Below are 14215 nucleotides of genomic sequence, written 5' to 3'. Positions count from 1 at the left end.
AGCATCAAGAAGTCACAGCTGCAAACCTGACAGAGGTTAAGATTGAAGAGAGCGATAAAAAGCACTTTTACAAGAGCGCCAATTCGTAGCGATGCAGGGGCCTCTTCGGAAAGGGCAGCCTGGGGGATGTACTGTATTGTGCCACCCATGGGACTTTGGTCTTCACAACGACCTTGAGTTTTCAAGAAAATGGTTAGGTCTAGAATATTCAATCTGAGAAGGTAATGATAATTTTTAACATTTGTGGGGGCATTTATTATGTTCCTAATATTGTTCTAAGAGCTCTACGTGGAGTAATTTATTAACTCATGACAATTACTTATTTCCCATGGAGGAGCTTACTAACCCGTCACAATTTTTAAGATCTAGTTACTGTTACCCCTGTTTTTTCAGGGGCCGCAGCTGAGGCACAGTGTTAAGTGGCAGAGAAGAAGGGTCGAAACCCATGCAGTTTGACTGCAGAGCTCACACTCATAATCACCATGTAATTTCAGATAGATTTTTCTCAAAGATGGGTAATTTTTTGAAGTTTTAATGGGAAGAGGTAAACCCCAGTTATGCTTTCATGCAGAGAGTTCTGAGTCCCAGAGAAAAAGAAACAGAGGGGAAATCCCTGGTTGTGCCGTGCGTGGGAGGTTCAGTGCCAGTATGGAAAATACTGGTGACGGATCTAACTCCGCCAGCAGCTCCTTGTGAGTTCTCCAAGCGGCCTGTGGCTTCGGAGTCCTGCAGAAGTGAGCTGTGAGGTGTGCAAAGAAACCCCTCCTCATGGAGATCCCCGGTCCACCATCCTGGGGGCTTCCTGGGACCCACACTGGCGCTGCAGCCCCGAGGAGGAGGCCACACTAGCTGACATGTAATGGAAGCACGGTTCTGCCCCCGGCATTTTTGCTCAAGCACCAAATCCAAATGGATAATATGCCATTTACAGATGAGTTGGAGAACAGAGCCATAATGGGGTCTGTGGCAAAACAGTGCAGAACGAAGGAAGGAAAGTATTCTACGGAAGACTCCGAGAAAGGAGCATCTTCTGAAAGGTATTACTCCAGACGACAGCATCAAAAGAACTCATCGGTAAAGTCCTGGAAGATATGATATCTAGGAAAGGGGAGCAGACATCATAAAGAAAGAAAAGGATGGAGTGAAGGTGGAGGTAATTGTCGTGGGAAGGATGTGAAGAACGTGAAAACACAGCAGCAGAGCGGACATCCCCGTGGGAGCTGGGGAAGGTGGAGATGGTGCTATGGAGCGCCCCGTCAGGGATCCGAAGGACAGATCTTTATCCCGCAGGCTGCAAAGGACGGGAAGAGAAGAGATAACGTAAGCAGAAAACAGAAAACCAGTAGACAATAATCAATATACCTGAAGGGGGTTCAGAATCAATTAACATGAAGGAAAGGTAGGAGAGAACTTTCTTGAAGGTCTGTTTATACAGATTGAGAAGAGTCACCCTTTATCAGGTAAAATCCACTGAAGAGATTCGATAACATTTGATCCTCCGGACAGAGAGTGGTGAGAAGAGGCAAAGGTCAGGTTAGTTGAGCCTCCTTGGTTGCAAATCTTAACGTCTTAAGACAGTAGAGTGACGTATGCTCCGTTGTTAGGCCAAAATGTTATGACTCAGTAACAACTTTTCCTTCGTGTGCGAAGGCAAAAGCTGGCCTTCTTAGATGTGTAAAGCCTCAGAGTTAGATCACCCAGATACTCTTTTTGAAAATAAGATTAGTAGGTGGTGTACTTTCATCCACCTAAGGATAAGCAAAGGATCAATCAAAACAAAACAAAACAAAATACTCAAGAATAAAAAAGAAGTAGTGTTGGATGCTACAATGAACTAAAATAGAGTTAAATTTAAATGTTATTGTGTACATGATATAAAGTAGTGCAGCTGTTGTAAAAATTTCTTAGAGAAGGGATGCATAGTTAAAAAATGTGAAAACGGCCATCTGGATCAAATCAATGAGATTATTGAAAAGAAACAAATGGATGGGAGAAGAGGTCAATGTGCTGAGCAGTTATTTAAGAAGATCAGACACAGGTTGCGTTTTTGCTCATTGACGGTTAGAGAGGTTTGGGTTAAAAATAATTGTGAGCTGGCGCCTGGGTGACTCGGCCGGTTGTGTGTCTGCCTTTGGTTCAAGTCATGCTCTCAGAGTCCCAGGGTCAAGTCCCTCATCAGGCTCCCTGCTCAGCAGGGAGTCCGCTTCTCCCTCGCCCCCTGCACCTCCCACCCCTCAAATAAATAAATAAAATTTTAAAAAGAAACCAAAATGAAAACAAACAAACATGTTTCCAAAATACCCACATTGGGTTATCTCTGAGTTTAATTTTGGGCTTTAATTTCTTTGATTCCGTACATGAAAGAGACCAGATCAATGTTGGGGTGGTGCTTCTGATGCTTTATTAATGTATCTACTCCAATTTAGCTTGTCTACTGTGTGCCAAGCCTATAATACATACCAGGGGTCCAATATAAGTAAGATAATAATTTCAATCTAGGACCTGGTAAAATTCTGGACAATCGACTTTTTTTTTTCCTCATGTGAAGTAAAATAAATATCGTGGTAGAAATTGGTAAGGCAGGTTAGCTGCTCTTTCTTTTTTTAATAAGGTGGGTATTTATGAGGTATTTTACTTTAACCATTTAAGATATGGGGAAAAGGGGTCCCCTATCTTTATTTTCCTGAGGTCCTACCCTTGCCACCACCCTGTATGTTCCTCTCTCCAGTTTTTTTCTTACCTCTTGGTCTCATAGCAGTCAGTAGAAGCTTTTTGATATTCTCATGGAATATCCATGAGTTTCCATGAACAAACTCATGGAAGAATGGAAGATTTCTTTCTCCTCTCTCTCCCCTTTCAGTCTACAAACAGTTGATTTTATTTATGTATTTGTTTTACTAAACCAGCAAAGGAGAAAAACACAAGAATATCATCAATGGAAAAAGTCATAAGATTTTTGAATTGGAGACGTCTCCATCCAGACTAATGTAAATAGCCAAGTACAGGCATTTTGGGCTAGCGCTGGGTCAGTGTTTGGAAAGGTTTGTGAATGCATGTGTGTGCGGGTGTGTGTGTGTGTGTGTGTATGCATTGTTGGTTGTATGCTTGTCATTCCTCTCCCATCCTCTTGACCCACCTGTGATGCTGTCACTCTCACCTGGGTTGCCAGCAGGTGGCCCTCTGGTGTCCTCACCCCACTAAGTGACTTGCATTTTCTCACCCACCAGCATAGCTCTGCCCCCTCCGTTGTTTTGTTTGTGGAAGCGCGGCTGCCCTTTCACTGCTCCCTTTCTGTCTCCTTTCCCTGCAGATCCATATGTTATCCAGGTTAGATATGCTTATCTGTATTTGCAGTGAAGAGCTTTCTGTGAGAAGGAAGCTTCATTTAGCCCTCATTATTCATGCTGCCATCCCACTGACTCAAAGGATGCTACATAAAGGAAAGAGATATTCATGGGGTGGGGACTGCCTCCCCAACTCAGTGAATGGTTTTCCAAATCATTGCCGGCAGGGGAAGAGAAGGCTGTTTCATCAAAACCTGTGTATGTTTGCAGAATACAGACACATGATTTACTGTATTCTCCTGAATCTTGTGAGATTCCTTTCCTTTGGCCACTATGTAAGTTCAAGAAAATTCACAAGTGACTGCTCCTTTTGAATTTCTTACACATCAGCTTATTTTACAGGAAATCCACGTACAGGTAGCCTCAAACAATTACTAACTTTGGCCCGACAACTGGTACTGGCAGTATAGTACTGACATCATTGTGTGGTAAATGGTTATGGTTAACCGAGTCTCTGTCTTGAAATATCTAAATCTAATTTTACATTAAAAATAGATTGAATGAGTGCTGTGAAGTGTGTAAACCTGGCGATTCACAGACCTGTACCCCTGGGGCTAATAATACATTATATGTTAATAAAAAAAAAAGTTCACAATGTTAAAAAAAAATAGATTGAAGATGACTGTTCGATTGTTTGTATTTCTCCTCTGAGTGCTTGTCTTCTGGTAACTTTTGCATGTTGTTGTCATGGCAGATTCATGACCTGCAGAGTGAACATGATAAAGAGAAAGAAGATGCTCAAAAGAAAATCCATAAATTTGAGGAGGCACTGAAGTGAGTAAAACTGTAGTGTATTTAATTACAAAATACTCTTATTCTAGACTGTGAGCCACATTAAGTAACTAGAACTTAAACATCATATTTTTCTAAGAGCCTTGCTGTGGTTTAGTTTGAATTGATTTTCCACCATGAATCTCCATTTTCTGAATTTTATTGCTAGCCAGCACATATTTTTTTTTTCAAAGGAAAAAATCAGTTCATCTGTTTTTAAATGATAGGAATGTAAGAAAATAGAACTTAGTGGTTTTAGATGGTTTCTTCCTCTTAAATGAAAGCAGATTAAAAAGAAAAAACCAAGATTTAGGACTTAGGACTTAGGACATTTAGAAATTCTTCTGTAGATTTTTTTTTTTTTGAGAAATTTTGGTAATGAAATGTTCCAGTTTTATTTGAAAAGGGACTATTACATAGGCATTGTTTGGAAAAGATTTTGTCTCATGATATAACACTTAAATATACACATTAAAGTGTCAGATTTTATTTATCTTCTCCATTCATTTACTAGGTTGATTAGGCCCTACTTATCAGTAGGTTTTATCATTCAGTTTTTAGCTGAAAAACATTGATTTAGTCAATAAATATTGAGTTTCCACCACGTGTCAGGCAGTGCGTAGTCTCTTCCCAGAGGACCTTAGAATCAGTTGGAAAGATTTTCAGAAACTTTGGCAATTATATTACAGAGTGATAAGAACAGGGTACCTGACCCAAAAAAGTGATTTAAGAAGGGAAGCTAACTTGAGTGTGTTATATCTAGCTACCCCCATCCCAGAGAGTTAGCTAATTCGATTTTTCTTTCTCCCTCAAACCTTCAAACAAGAATAACTTGCAGAAAGGCCAAAAGGAACACCCAGAATCAAGCAAATTTAGTATCAGATTCTGCCTGGCAGATGATGTAATCATTTCTTCTCCCTTGTTTTGCTTGTTAAGAAAATGTATTAGCTGAGTTATCGTATAGAACATCTTAACAATAATTTATGTACTAAGACATTATGGATATCAATTTTTTTTTTTTTAAGATTTTATTTATTTATTTATTTGACAGAGAGAGAGAGAGAGAGAGAGAGAGCGAGAGAGCACAAGTAGACAGAGAGGCAGGCAGAGAGGGGGGAAGCAGGCTCACTGCCGAGCAGAGAACCCGATGCGGGGCTCGATCCCAGGACCCTGAGATCATGACCTGAGCCGAAGGCAGAGGCTTAACCCACTGAGCCACCCAGGCGCCCCCATGGATATCAATTTTTATCTGCACAAGGACTTAGTGCTTATTTGTTCACATCACCATGTATGAATTAGATAAAGTCAGATGAGAACTATAATATTCATTAAAGATTAATAAGTCAAGTAAGTGTATTTTATACTCTAATTTGGTTAGTGACAAAATGAGGATTTCTTGCTTCCTTCATGAAGGGATGCCCTCCCTTTATTCTTCATTCATTTTTCCTCCTTAAAATGTTGATTAATAACTTTCTTCATCTATCCAATTTGTAGTACTTCTCATTTCTCTTTTGTTCTACTTTGTCTCTGTTCTTTTGTAATTTCTTTATACTTTTTCCATTGGTTTGTTGATTTGCATTTTATACCCCTAATGGAAGCAATAACCCCTTTAAATAACAGTACACCAACAAATAGTGTTTGGTACTTAAGGTGTCTATAGATTGTGGTATGATGCTAAAACAAGTAGAAGGTTTAGAACATACAGCTCAAGACAGAATCCTGTTCTTAATGATTTGGTATAGTCCATGTTAGGCATTTGTGATACCAAATACTCAAGTTGTTGACAGTAAGTGCAATTGGAATTCAGAAAGATTTTTTCAGTGGGATATTGGGCGTTTATGGGTAAAACAGTATAGTATCTTTTATTGTTCACTGATACATTTTGAAAGAACCCTAGGCCTCTGTGGTTTTCTATATACAACATGAGCATTCCCTGGGCCACATAACACTCATTAAAGCTTTAAGGGTCTTTACCAAAATACCAAATTTTACTTGAGATTAAAAGGCTATTTACTAAAATTCCCCCATAGGCCTGTTTCTCCCATTCCCTGTGTAGGTAATGTTTTCATTTCAACTAAATGTCTGTATGATCCTCACAGAATAGACCCTGGGGTAGCAGGAGCAGTGGGGCCTGAGAGGAGCAGAGGACGTTCTTGTGTGCCCTGAACTTTAGAGTGAACAGCGCAAGCTGGCTGCAGCCCCAGAGGAAAACAGTCTGGAGGGTGGAGGGGGACTGCTATTGCTTTTGAATCTAAGAATCGTGTTAGACCCAGTGGGTCCAAAGACAAGTCCATGTTTTTTAAGAAACAGCTATATGGTATAGAAATTTGCCTTGATTATTAGCAAAACCTTTTCTGTAATTAGTATGTACAAAATGGAAAGTCTCACTTTAGAATGTGGTGGCATTCATTCATGTAATCCTTCTTTCGTCCGCTTATTAAGGGTTTATTCCTTCTGTGCATGTTGAGTGTATGGTAGAGGACAGCAGAGAACAGGAATTCATACGTAGGAATTCATACATGTGTGAACACATGATAAATGTATTCAACTCAATCTTCAGTTAAGGGGTCAAGCTGATACCTGAGAGCCTCTCGTTTCTTAAGAGGAGCCCTGATTTGAGGTCGGCATTCACTGTAAATACTAACTCCTTAAAGTTCATTTGTCTATTGTTACTGTTTTTCAGAAATAAAACTAGTTTGATATCATTGTACTACTTATAGTTTTTATTCTACACATATCCCAAGTGTTTTTGCTTCCTACTTTATTTTTATCCTAGCAAATAATTTTAATAACCTCCAATAACTGAAAGCTGTCTGAAACTATCAATGGTATGAATTGTATGTGTTCATTTTTTGTTCTTCAAAGATAAGTAATTGAAATATGGGAAGCTTGGTAGACTAATGAATGGAAAATAACCACATATAATAAGGTAATTCAGTATAACTCTTTGAAAAACTAACACTGAAAACGTTTTTGTTTTTGTTTTTGTTTTTTGAGAAGTTAAAATCTATGGACAATAGGGGTAGACAGTATAGATTTGGTTTATTTCTTTTTCAATATTCATGTATTTAACAAATTTGATATCTAAGTTTTTGGTGCTATAAAAATAATGAAGTATTGTTCTGAGATTATTATATACATTGTCTTTTAAGATTTTATTTTTTATTTTAGAGGGCACGTGCATGTGCGCGCACACACACAAACACAAAAATATATGCATAGGTGGGGGATGGGCAGAAGGAGAGGGAGAGTGAGAATCTCAAGCAGAGTCTGCACTAAGCATGGAGCCTGACACAGGGATTGATCTCACGAGCCTGAGATCACGACCTGAGCCAAAGCCAAGAGCTGGGCATGTGACCAGCTGAACCAGGTGCCCCTGTACATTGTCAATTGTAAGTATTTAATGAAACATTCCAAAGTCATCTTTTTAATTGATACCTTTCAAATTCTTCTTTTGCAATAAAATATAAAACTGTCTTGAAACAGATTTATTCTGATCCATTTTAACTTATTTTTGCATTGTCAAATTGTAAATGTTACAACTATTTCTACCCTCATGCTATACACACACACACAAACACATGTATATATACATATGTATGTGTATATATGTACACATACATATGTATATATATATATACACACATACATGGGCTTTCTGGTTTTTACAATTATCTGTCTAGTTAAAAATATTAGACATTTTGTTAATACTACTGAACATGTAGAGTTCAACAAAGGAAGAATTGATACCTTTTAGTGTTAAGTCTTTTTGTGTAAGAAGATGAGAGGCCTTTATATTTTTTTTTGTTTGTTTGTTTGGTTTTTTTTTTTTTTTTTTTTTTGATTTGATTTTTTATAAACATATTTTTTTTCCCCAGGGGTACAGGTCTGTGAATCTCCAGGTTTACACACTTCCCCACACTCATCATAGCACATACCCTCCCCAATGTCCATAATAACCCCCTCCCCCCCAACCCCCCTCCCCCCAGCAACCCTCAGTTTGTTTTGTGAGATTAAGAGTCACTTATGGTTTATCTCCCTCCCAATCCCATCTTGCTTCATTTACTCTTCTCCTACCCCCTTAACCCCCCATGTTGCATCTCCTCTCCCTCATATCAGGGAGATCATATGATAGTTGTCTTTCTCCGATTGACTTATTTCGCTAAGCATGATACCCTCTAGTTCCATCCACGTCGTCACAAATGGCAAGATTTCATTTCTTTTGATGGCTGCATAGTATTCCATTGTGTATATATACCACATCTTCTTTATCCATTCGTCTGTTGATGGACATCTAGGTTCTTTCCATAGTTTGGCTATTGTAGACATTGCTGCTATAAACATTCGGGTGCATGTGCCCCTTCGGATCACTACGTTTGTATCTTTGGGGTAAATACCCAGCAGTGCAATTGCTGGGTCATAGGGTAGTTCTATTTTCAACATTTTGAGGAACCTCCATGCTGTTTTCCAGAGTGGTTGCACCAGCTTGCATTCCCACCAACAGTGTAGGAGGGTTCCCCTTTCTCCGCATGAGAGGCCTTTATATTTTTTAAGGTCTTTTTTTCTGCCATTCTACAGCTCTACCTTTTTTTGAGAGACATTAGCCATAATAAATTTGTGTTACTTAAATAGCACAAGTTGGTTCTTCTATATTAAGCATGTGTGCTTAGTATTTTGACTATTAAGGTATGTAATGTGAAAATTGAAATATGTAGGAAGTTGTATGTTCTAGGTTTGACGTTTCACACAGAATGAGGCATGGATTTTACATCTCTGCACTTTTGTACAAACCATGTAATTCTGTATGAAGAATGCGAAACTCTTTGGGGCATCACTTGCTTTATGTATGCTTCTCCTGTAGCCATTCAATGCCTTATATCTGATTTTAATCAAATTTATTTATGAATTCCTCCCAACACCTACTTTCTTCTAGGATCGTTGTTGGTATTGAGTACACAGTACGGGACAGAGCAAGCAAGGGCTCGGCTGTGGCCACTGTGCATAGCTGTGCAGGCTTTGTGTTGCATAATACACTCTTTGTTAGTACAGTAGTACGGCTCACTAGGTATTAGTGCCCTCAGTATGGAGGGCACTGTCCACACAGACCACTGTGTGGCGTTCTGGAAGTTAGATGTGTTTTTCCTGCTTTAGTTGATAACATCAGATATTGTTGATTTCATTTTACTAACTTAGTATAAAATAGTTCTTTTGCCTTCCATTAAACTATTGTTGGGATTGCTGCACTGTTTGTAAAAGTTAGAAATTTTGTATTGAAGGGAAAAATAAGTGTTTCAGGCATGATTTCAAGAGTTCAGGTTGGTAATTTATAGAAAGCCCAGCATCAGTCTGCTTAACCACCTCTGCCCATGGTATCTTTTGGAAGTACAGTTGCCTGAGCAACTCCTAAGTGTCTTTGCTGTTCAGTCGGCTTTGCTTGACTGGTTTCCGTCAACTCAGATGTTCAGACAGTGTCACGTTTATCCTTTGTGTGATGTTTTCCTCTGTGTGTATGCAGAATCTAAGTCAGTATTGTTTTCTTCTGGAGAAATAATAGTAACTTCTAGTAGAGTTTCTTTCAGCAAGTAAATAGTTCATATATTTATAATAATGGTATATAAGGGATTTATAGTACCTAGAGTGAACGAATTATAAGAAAAGTAAAAAATCTATTTTTAAAACAGACTGAAATGACTTTTATAATATAAACAAATATTAACATAAAATTAAAATATAACATAGTCATGTAGAGAGAGGGACATATTATTATACCAGAAATAAAACTATTTCTGTATTTAAATTCTAAATTTGCCCTGGCCTGAACTCTTTGATATAGTTTTGGGAGGCATTAGCATAGGTTAAGAGCATGGACTCTGGACCCAGGTGTCACAGATCCAAATTCCTGCTCAGCTTACTAGATGTGTGACCTTGAATGTGGTGCTTAACTTCTGCGCGATGCAGTCTTTACATCTGTAAAATGAGGACAGTAATAAGATCTTCCTCCTAAAATTGTTGAGAGGCTTGGACACATTAGTATAAGCATTTAGAACAGTGTCTGTTCCATACATATATGAGCTCTTAATATTTTGTTTCTCATTGCCTTATCAAAGGAGGCAAAAAAGTTCTTCAGAAGAAGTAATCTTTCCCTGGCATCATTTTTTTTTTTAATGTAAAGCTTTATTGAGGTATAATTATCACACCCTAATATTTACTCATTTTAAGCATATAGTTCAGTGCTTTTTAGTAAATTTACAGTATCACCATGGTTCAATTTTAGAACATTTCCATCACCCCAAAAGATCCCTTACAGCACCAGATTTTAGAAGGAAATTAACATACTGATTTTTTTCGGACCGAAAGGAATAAGTAATAAGGGACAAGATCTTTGACAATTATTTTGTGGTCAATGTTAACTGACCACTTCTTATTTTGACCTTGATAAAAGTTGAACTCCTCATACTGAGATTTATTTCAGCATTTTGTGGAGATCTAAGCTAATGTAGCCCTAATATGTTGCTTCTGGGTTATTTAACTCTCCGATGTTTCAGCTTTGTTGGAAGGATACATTTAGAAAGCAGACTCTGTGTGTGGTGTGTGCACATGCGTGTGCGCGGGGATGCTCCTGCAAATGCACTGAAAACGGCCTGGAAATAGATGTAAGCGACCGTGTTTGGTGCTAGAGTAGGAGTGATGTTCCCTTTTTCCTCTCTGTTCCTCTCTCTTCCAATACGAAGAGTGTATGTTATGTTTGTAGCTTAATAGTAAAAGACAAAAGAAACCAATACAGATTTTAGAAGGAAGAATTGTGCGGTATTAATAATGGTGGGCTCTGCTTGGCAAGAATAAGGGACTTAAAAAAAATTCATGTGTATTTTACGTGTCCTAAAATACATGTGTCCCGCAGTTCCTCAGAGTCTCAACACCCTTTCAACTTGACCTAAATCTCTTTGTCTGCATGGGCTAGAGCAGGCGGTAAATCCAGATAGCCTCTGGAAATTCGAAGTCTAATTATTTTGGATTTTGATTGGGGGGAAAAAAAAACCTTTCTTGTATTTCATATAATAAAAGGCTAGGTGATAAAGTTAATAATACTTTTTTTTATAGGTGAGAATTTTTGTCACCTAGAATGGAAGGGATTCTGTGCTACAAGATTTTAAGATAGGCCATTAGGAAGCCTATGGAATATAGAATAGAAAATACAGCTTTCTAATAAATGTACAATTAGGATATTCTTTTTTTTTTTAAGATTTTATTTATTTATTTGACAGAGAGAGAGATCACAAGTAGGCAGAGAGGCAGGCAGAGAGAGGGGGAGGCAGGCTCCCTGCTGAGCAGGGAACCTGATGCGGAACTTGATCCCAGAACCCTGAGATCATGACCTGAGCTGAAGGCAGAGGCTTTAACCCACTGAGCCACCCAGGTGCCCCCAATTAGGATATTCGTAATGAAAGTAAAAGGTATTCACCATGAGAGATTATTTTGACATTTTTGACATGCTTTAAGTTTTCTTATGGGAATTCACATTTAATACGTAGATTCATTTTCCACTTTTAATTTATGAATCTTATTTTATAAACTTGAATCTGATTGTAATACACATATTTTTATTCCTAATGTCAGAGCAAATTACATGCACTGGTTATTAATCCCAAGAGTATAAAGCACCATGCACTGGTTCCCAGTCCCTGGGGAGGGTTCCAACTACATGGAGTATAGTGGAGATCATCACAGTGCCAGCCACCAGGAACAGGAGTGCAAACATTTCTGCCTACTGTGTCTTGGTATTGGAGTCATCAGGAGCACAACACAATCAAGCATTGAATGGAACAACGCTTTACTTACATAGAGAAGAGACAGAGCAAGATTAGCTTCAGGAGTGGGCCCAGTCCACCATGGACCATGGCTCTCTCCTGATGGCTGTCCCAAGGCAATTTGCCTACCTCTCCTATGCTGCAGTAGAAAGACTCTGTCCTCTCCTGTAGAGGACGGATCTAACAGTGGGTTTGGCCAGGTGCCAGATGATGCACACACTTCAAGCAAAGACAAAAGCGCCTCCTTTAACCTGAAACAGAGGGAAATACTCCCCAACAAGGTGATAAGCCCAGCACAGGCTCTGGGGGGTCTTTCTCTGTTGAGAAGTGTTCCAAGCCCCAGGCCCGTTCTTATGTGGCTGAGTTGGGGGAGGGGGTTCAAAAGACTGCATGTATGAGGCTGCCTTTCCTAACACCTAAATATCCTAATATTTCAAGGTAGGTGAATCTCATGCCTGACCTGTACTTTAGGGAGATTATCCTGGCAGGAGTGAGAATATCAAATGTATGAGTAACAAGAAATTGGAAACAGGAACGTAAGGGAGACGAGGACCCAGTAACAGTCCATGTGAAAGGCAGCAGACAGAAGGCGGTGAGACTGTGGAAGGTATAAAGGCAGCTGCTCCGGAACTCTTCGGTTTCATCTCAGTGCCTTTTTAAAAATTCAGAGTCAGAATGAACTTTCACAGATAAATTCCGAGAGATAACGCTGATGGAAAAGCTCCCTTGCTTTATATTTTTATTCTGTGTAGGAGTAGCATAGATGGCTGAGGAAATGGAAACATGAAGTAAAAGGACTTCATTTGAAAATTTTGTCTCATGATCTCAGGGGATACACGTTTAAAGATGTTTACTTTTTATTATGAAAATTTGTTGCCAACTTTATTAAGGTATAATTGACATAGAACATTAAGCTTAAGGCATACAGTGTGTTGATTGGATATACTTTTATATTGTGAAATGATGATCACTGTAGCCTTAGCTAACACCTTTGTCAGCTTGCAAAATTACCATTTCTTTTTTGTGGTGAGAACAATTAAGGTCTACTTTCTTAGCCACTTTCAAGGGTATAATACAGTATTGTTAACTCTAATCACCATGCGCTGTGTATATTAGATCCCAAGAACTTAATCAGCTAGTAACTGGAAGTTTGTACTCTTTAACAAACATCTCCCCCTTGTCCCTTCCCTTCTAGTCCTGGTTTTCACCATTTTACTCTTTTTCTGTGAATTGGGCTTTTTAAAAGATTTGTTATATAAAGGATACCACGCAGTATTTGTCTTTCTCAGTCTGACTTATTTTACTTAGCATGATGCCCTCAAGGTCACTCCATGTTGTTGCACATGACAGGATTTCCTTCTTTTTATGGCTGAGTAATATTCACTGTGTGTGTATGTGTGTGTGTTAGGTAGATATCACAGCTTCTCTATCCATCCATCTCTCGATGGACACTTAGGTTGTTTCCATGCCCTGGCTGTTGTAAATAACGCTACTGTGAACATGGGGGTAGAGATACGTTTTTGAGTTGGTGTTTTCATTTCCTTTGTGTGTATTCCCACATGTAGTATTGCTAGAGCATATGGTGGTTCTGTTTTTAATTTTTTGAGGGTACTCTGTATTAAAAGGTTTTATTTATTTATTTGACACACAGAGAGAGAGAGAGAGAGAGAGAGAAAGAGGGAACACAAGCAGGGAACACAAGCAGGGGGAGTGGGAGAGGGAGAAGCAGGCTCCCCGCTGAGCAGAGAGCCTGATGCAGGGCTCTATCCCAGGACCCTGAGACCATGACCTGAGCTGAAGACAGCTGCGTAACGACTGAGCCACCCAGGTGCCCCTCAGCCATCATTTCTTTAAATAAACTTCCTACTTTCTTCTCCCTTTGTCTGAAACTCCAGTAATTCGCAAATTGGTTCTTTTGATAGTTCATGTAGGCTTTATTCATCCTTTTTCATTATTTTTTTTTCCTTCTCCAACTGGGTAATGTCAAAGTTCCCGTCTTCCGGTCTTCTGTCTCATAGATTTTTTCCAGCCTGATCCGTATTGCTCTGGATGCTGTGGGTTCTTTCTCATGGCCACTCTCTGCTGCATTTGTCGTCTCACTCGTTGTATTCTTCAACTCCAGAATTTCTATTTGGTTCTTTTTTTTATAATTTCTGTCTCTTTGTTAAACTTCTTATTTTGTTTGTATACTGTTTTCTTGATTGCACTGAATTGTCTCTTGGTGTTTCTAAGTTTCCTTTAAAAATGTATTTTGTATTTATCATGTACATTGCAGATCTCCATGTCTTTGGG

At 38.9% G+C, this 14215-nt stretch overlaps 1 protein-coding gene across 2 annotated transcripts in view; it reads left to right on the top strand.

The window, feature by feature from the left end:
* The window catches only part of CEP112 (centrosomal protein 112), a 406944-nt gene that overhangs the window by 111727 nt on the left and 281002 nt on the right, over positions 1-14215 (top strand). For both annotated transcript variants that reach the window (XM_032870788.1, XM_032870789.1), the window contains one exon: positions 4039-4118. In XM_032870788.1, coding sequence (XP_032726679.1) covers positions 4039-4118 — 80 coding nt within the window. The remainder of the gene's footprint in view (positions 1-4038; positions 4119-14215) is intronic.

This window comes from Lontra canadensis, unplaced genomic scaffold (assembly GCF_010015895.1).
Source record: "Lontra canadensis isolate GAN:19392208 unplaced genomic scaffold, GSC_riverotter_1.0 scaffold41, whole genome shotgun sequence".
Lineage (NCBI taxonomy): Eukaryota > Metazoa > Chordata > Mammalia > Carnivora > Mustelidae > Lontra > Lontra canadensis.
This window is presented reverse-complemented; position numbering and strand designations above follow the sequence as displayed.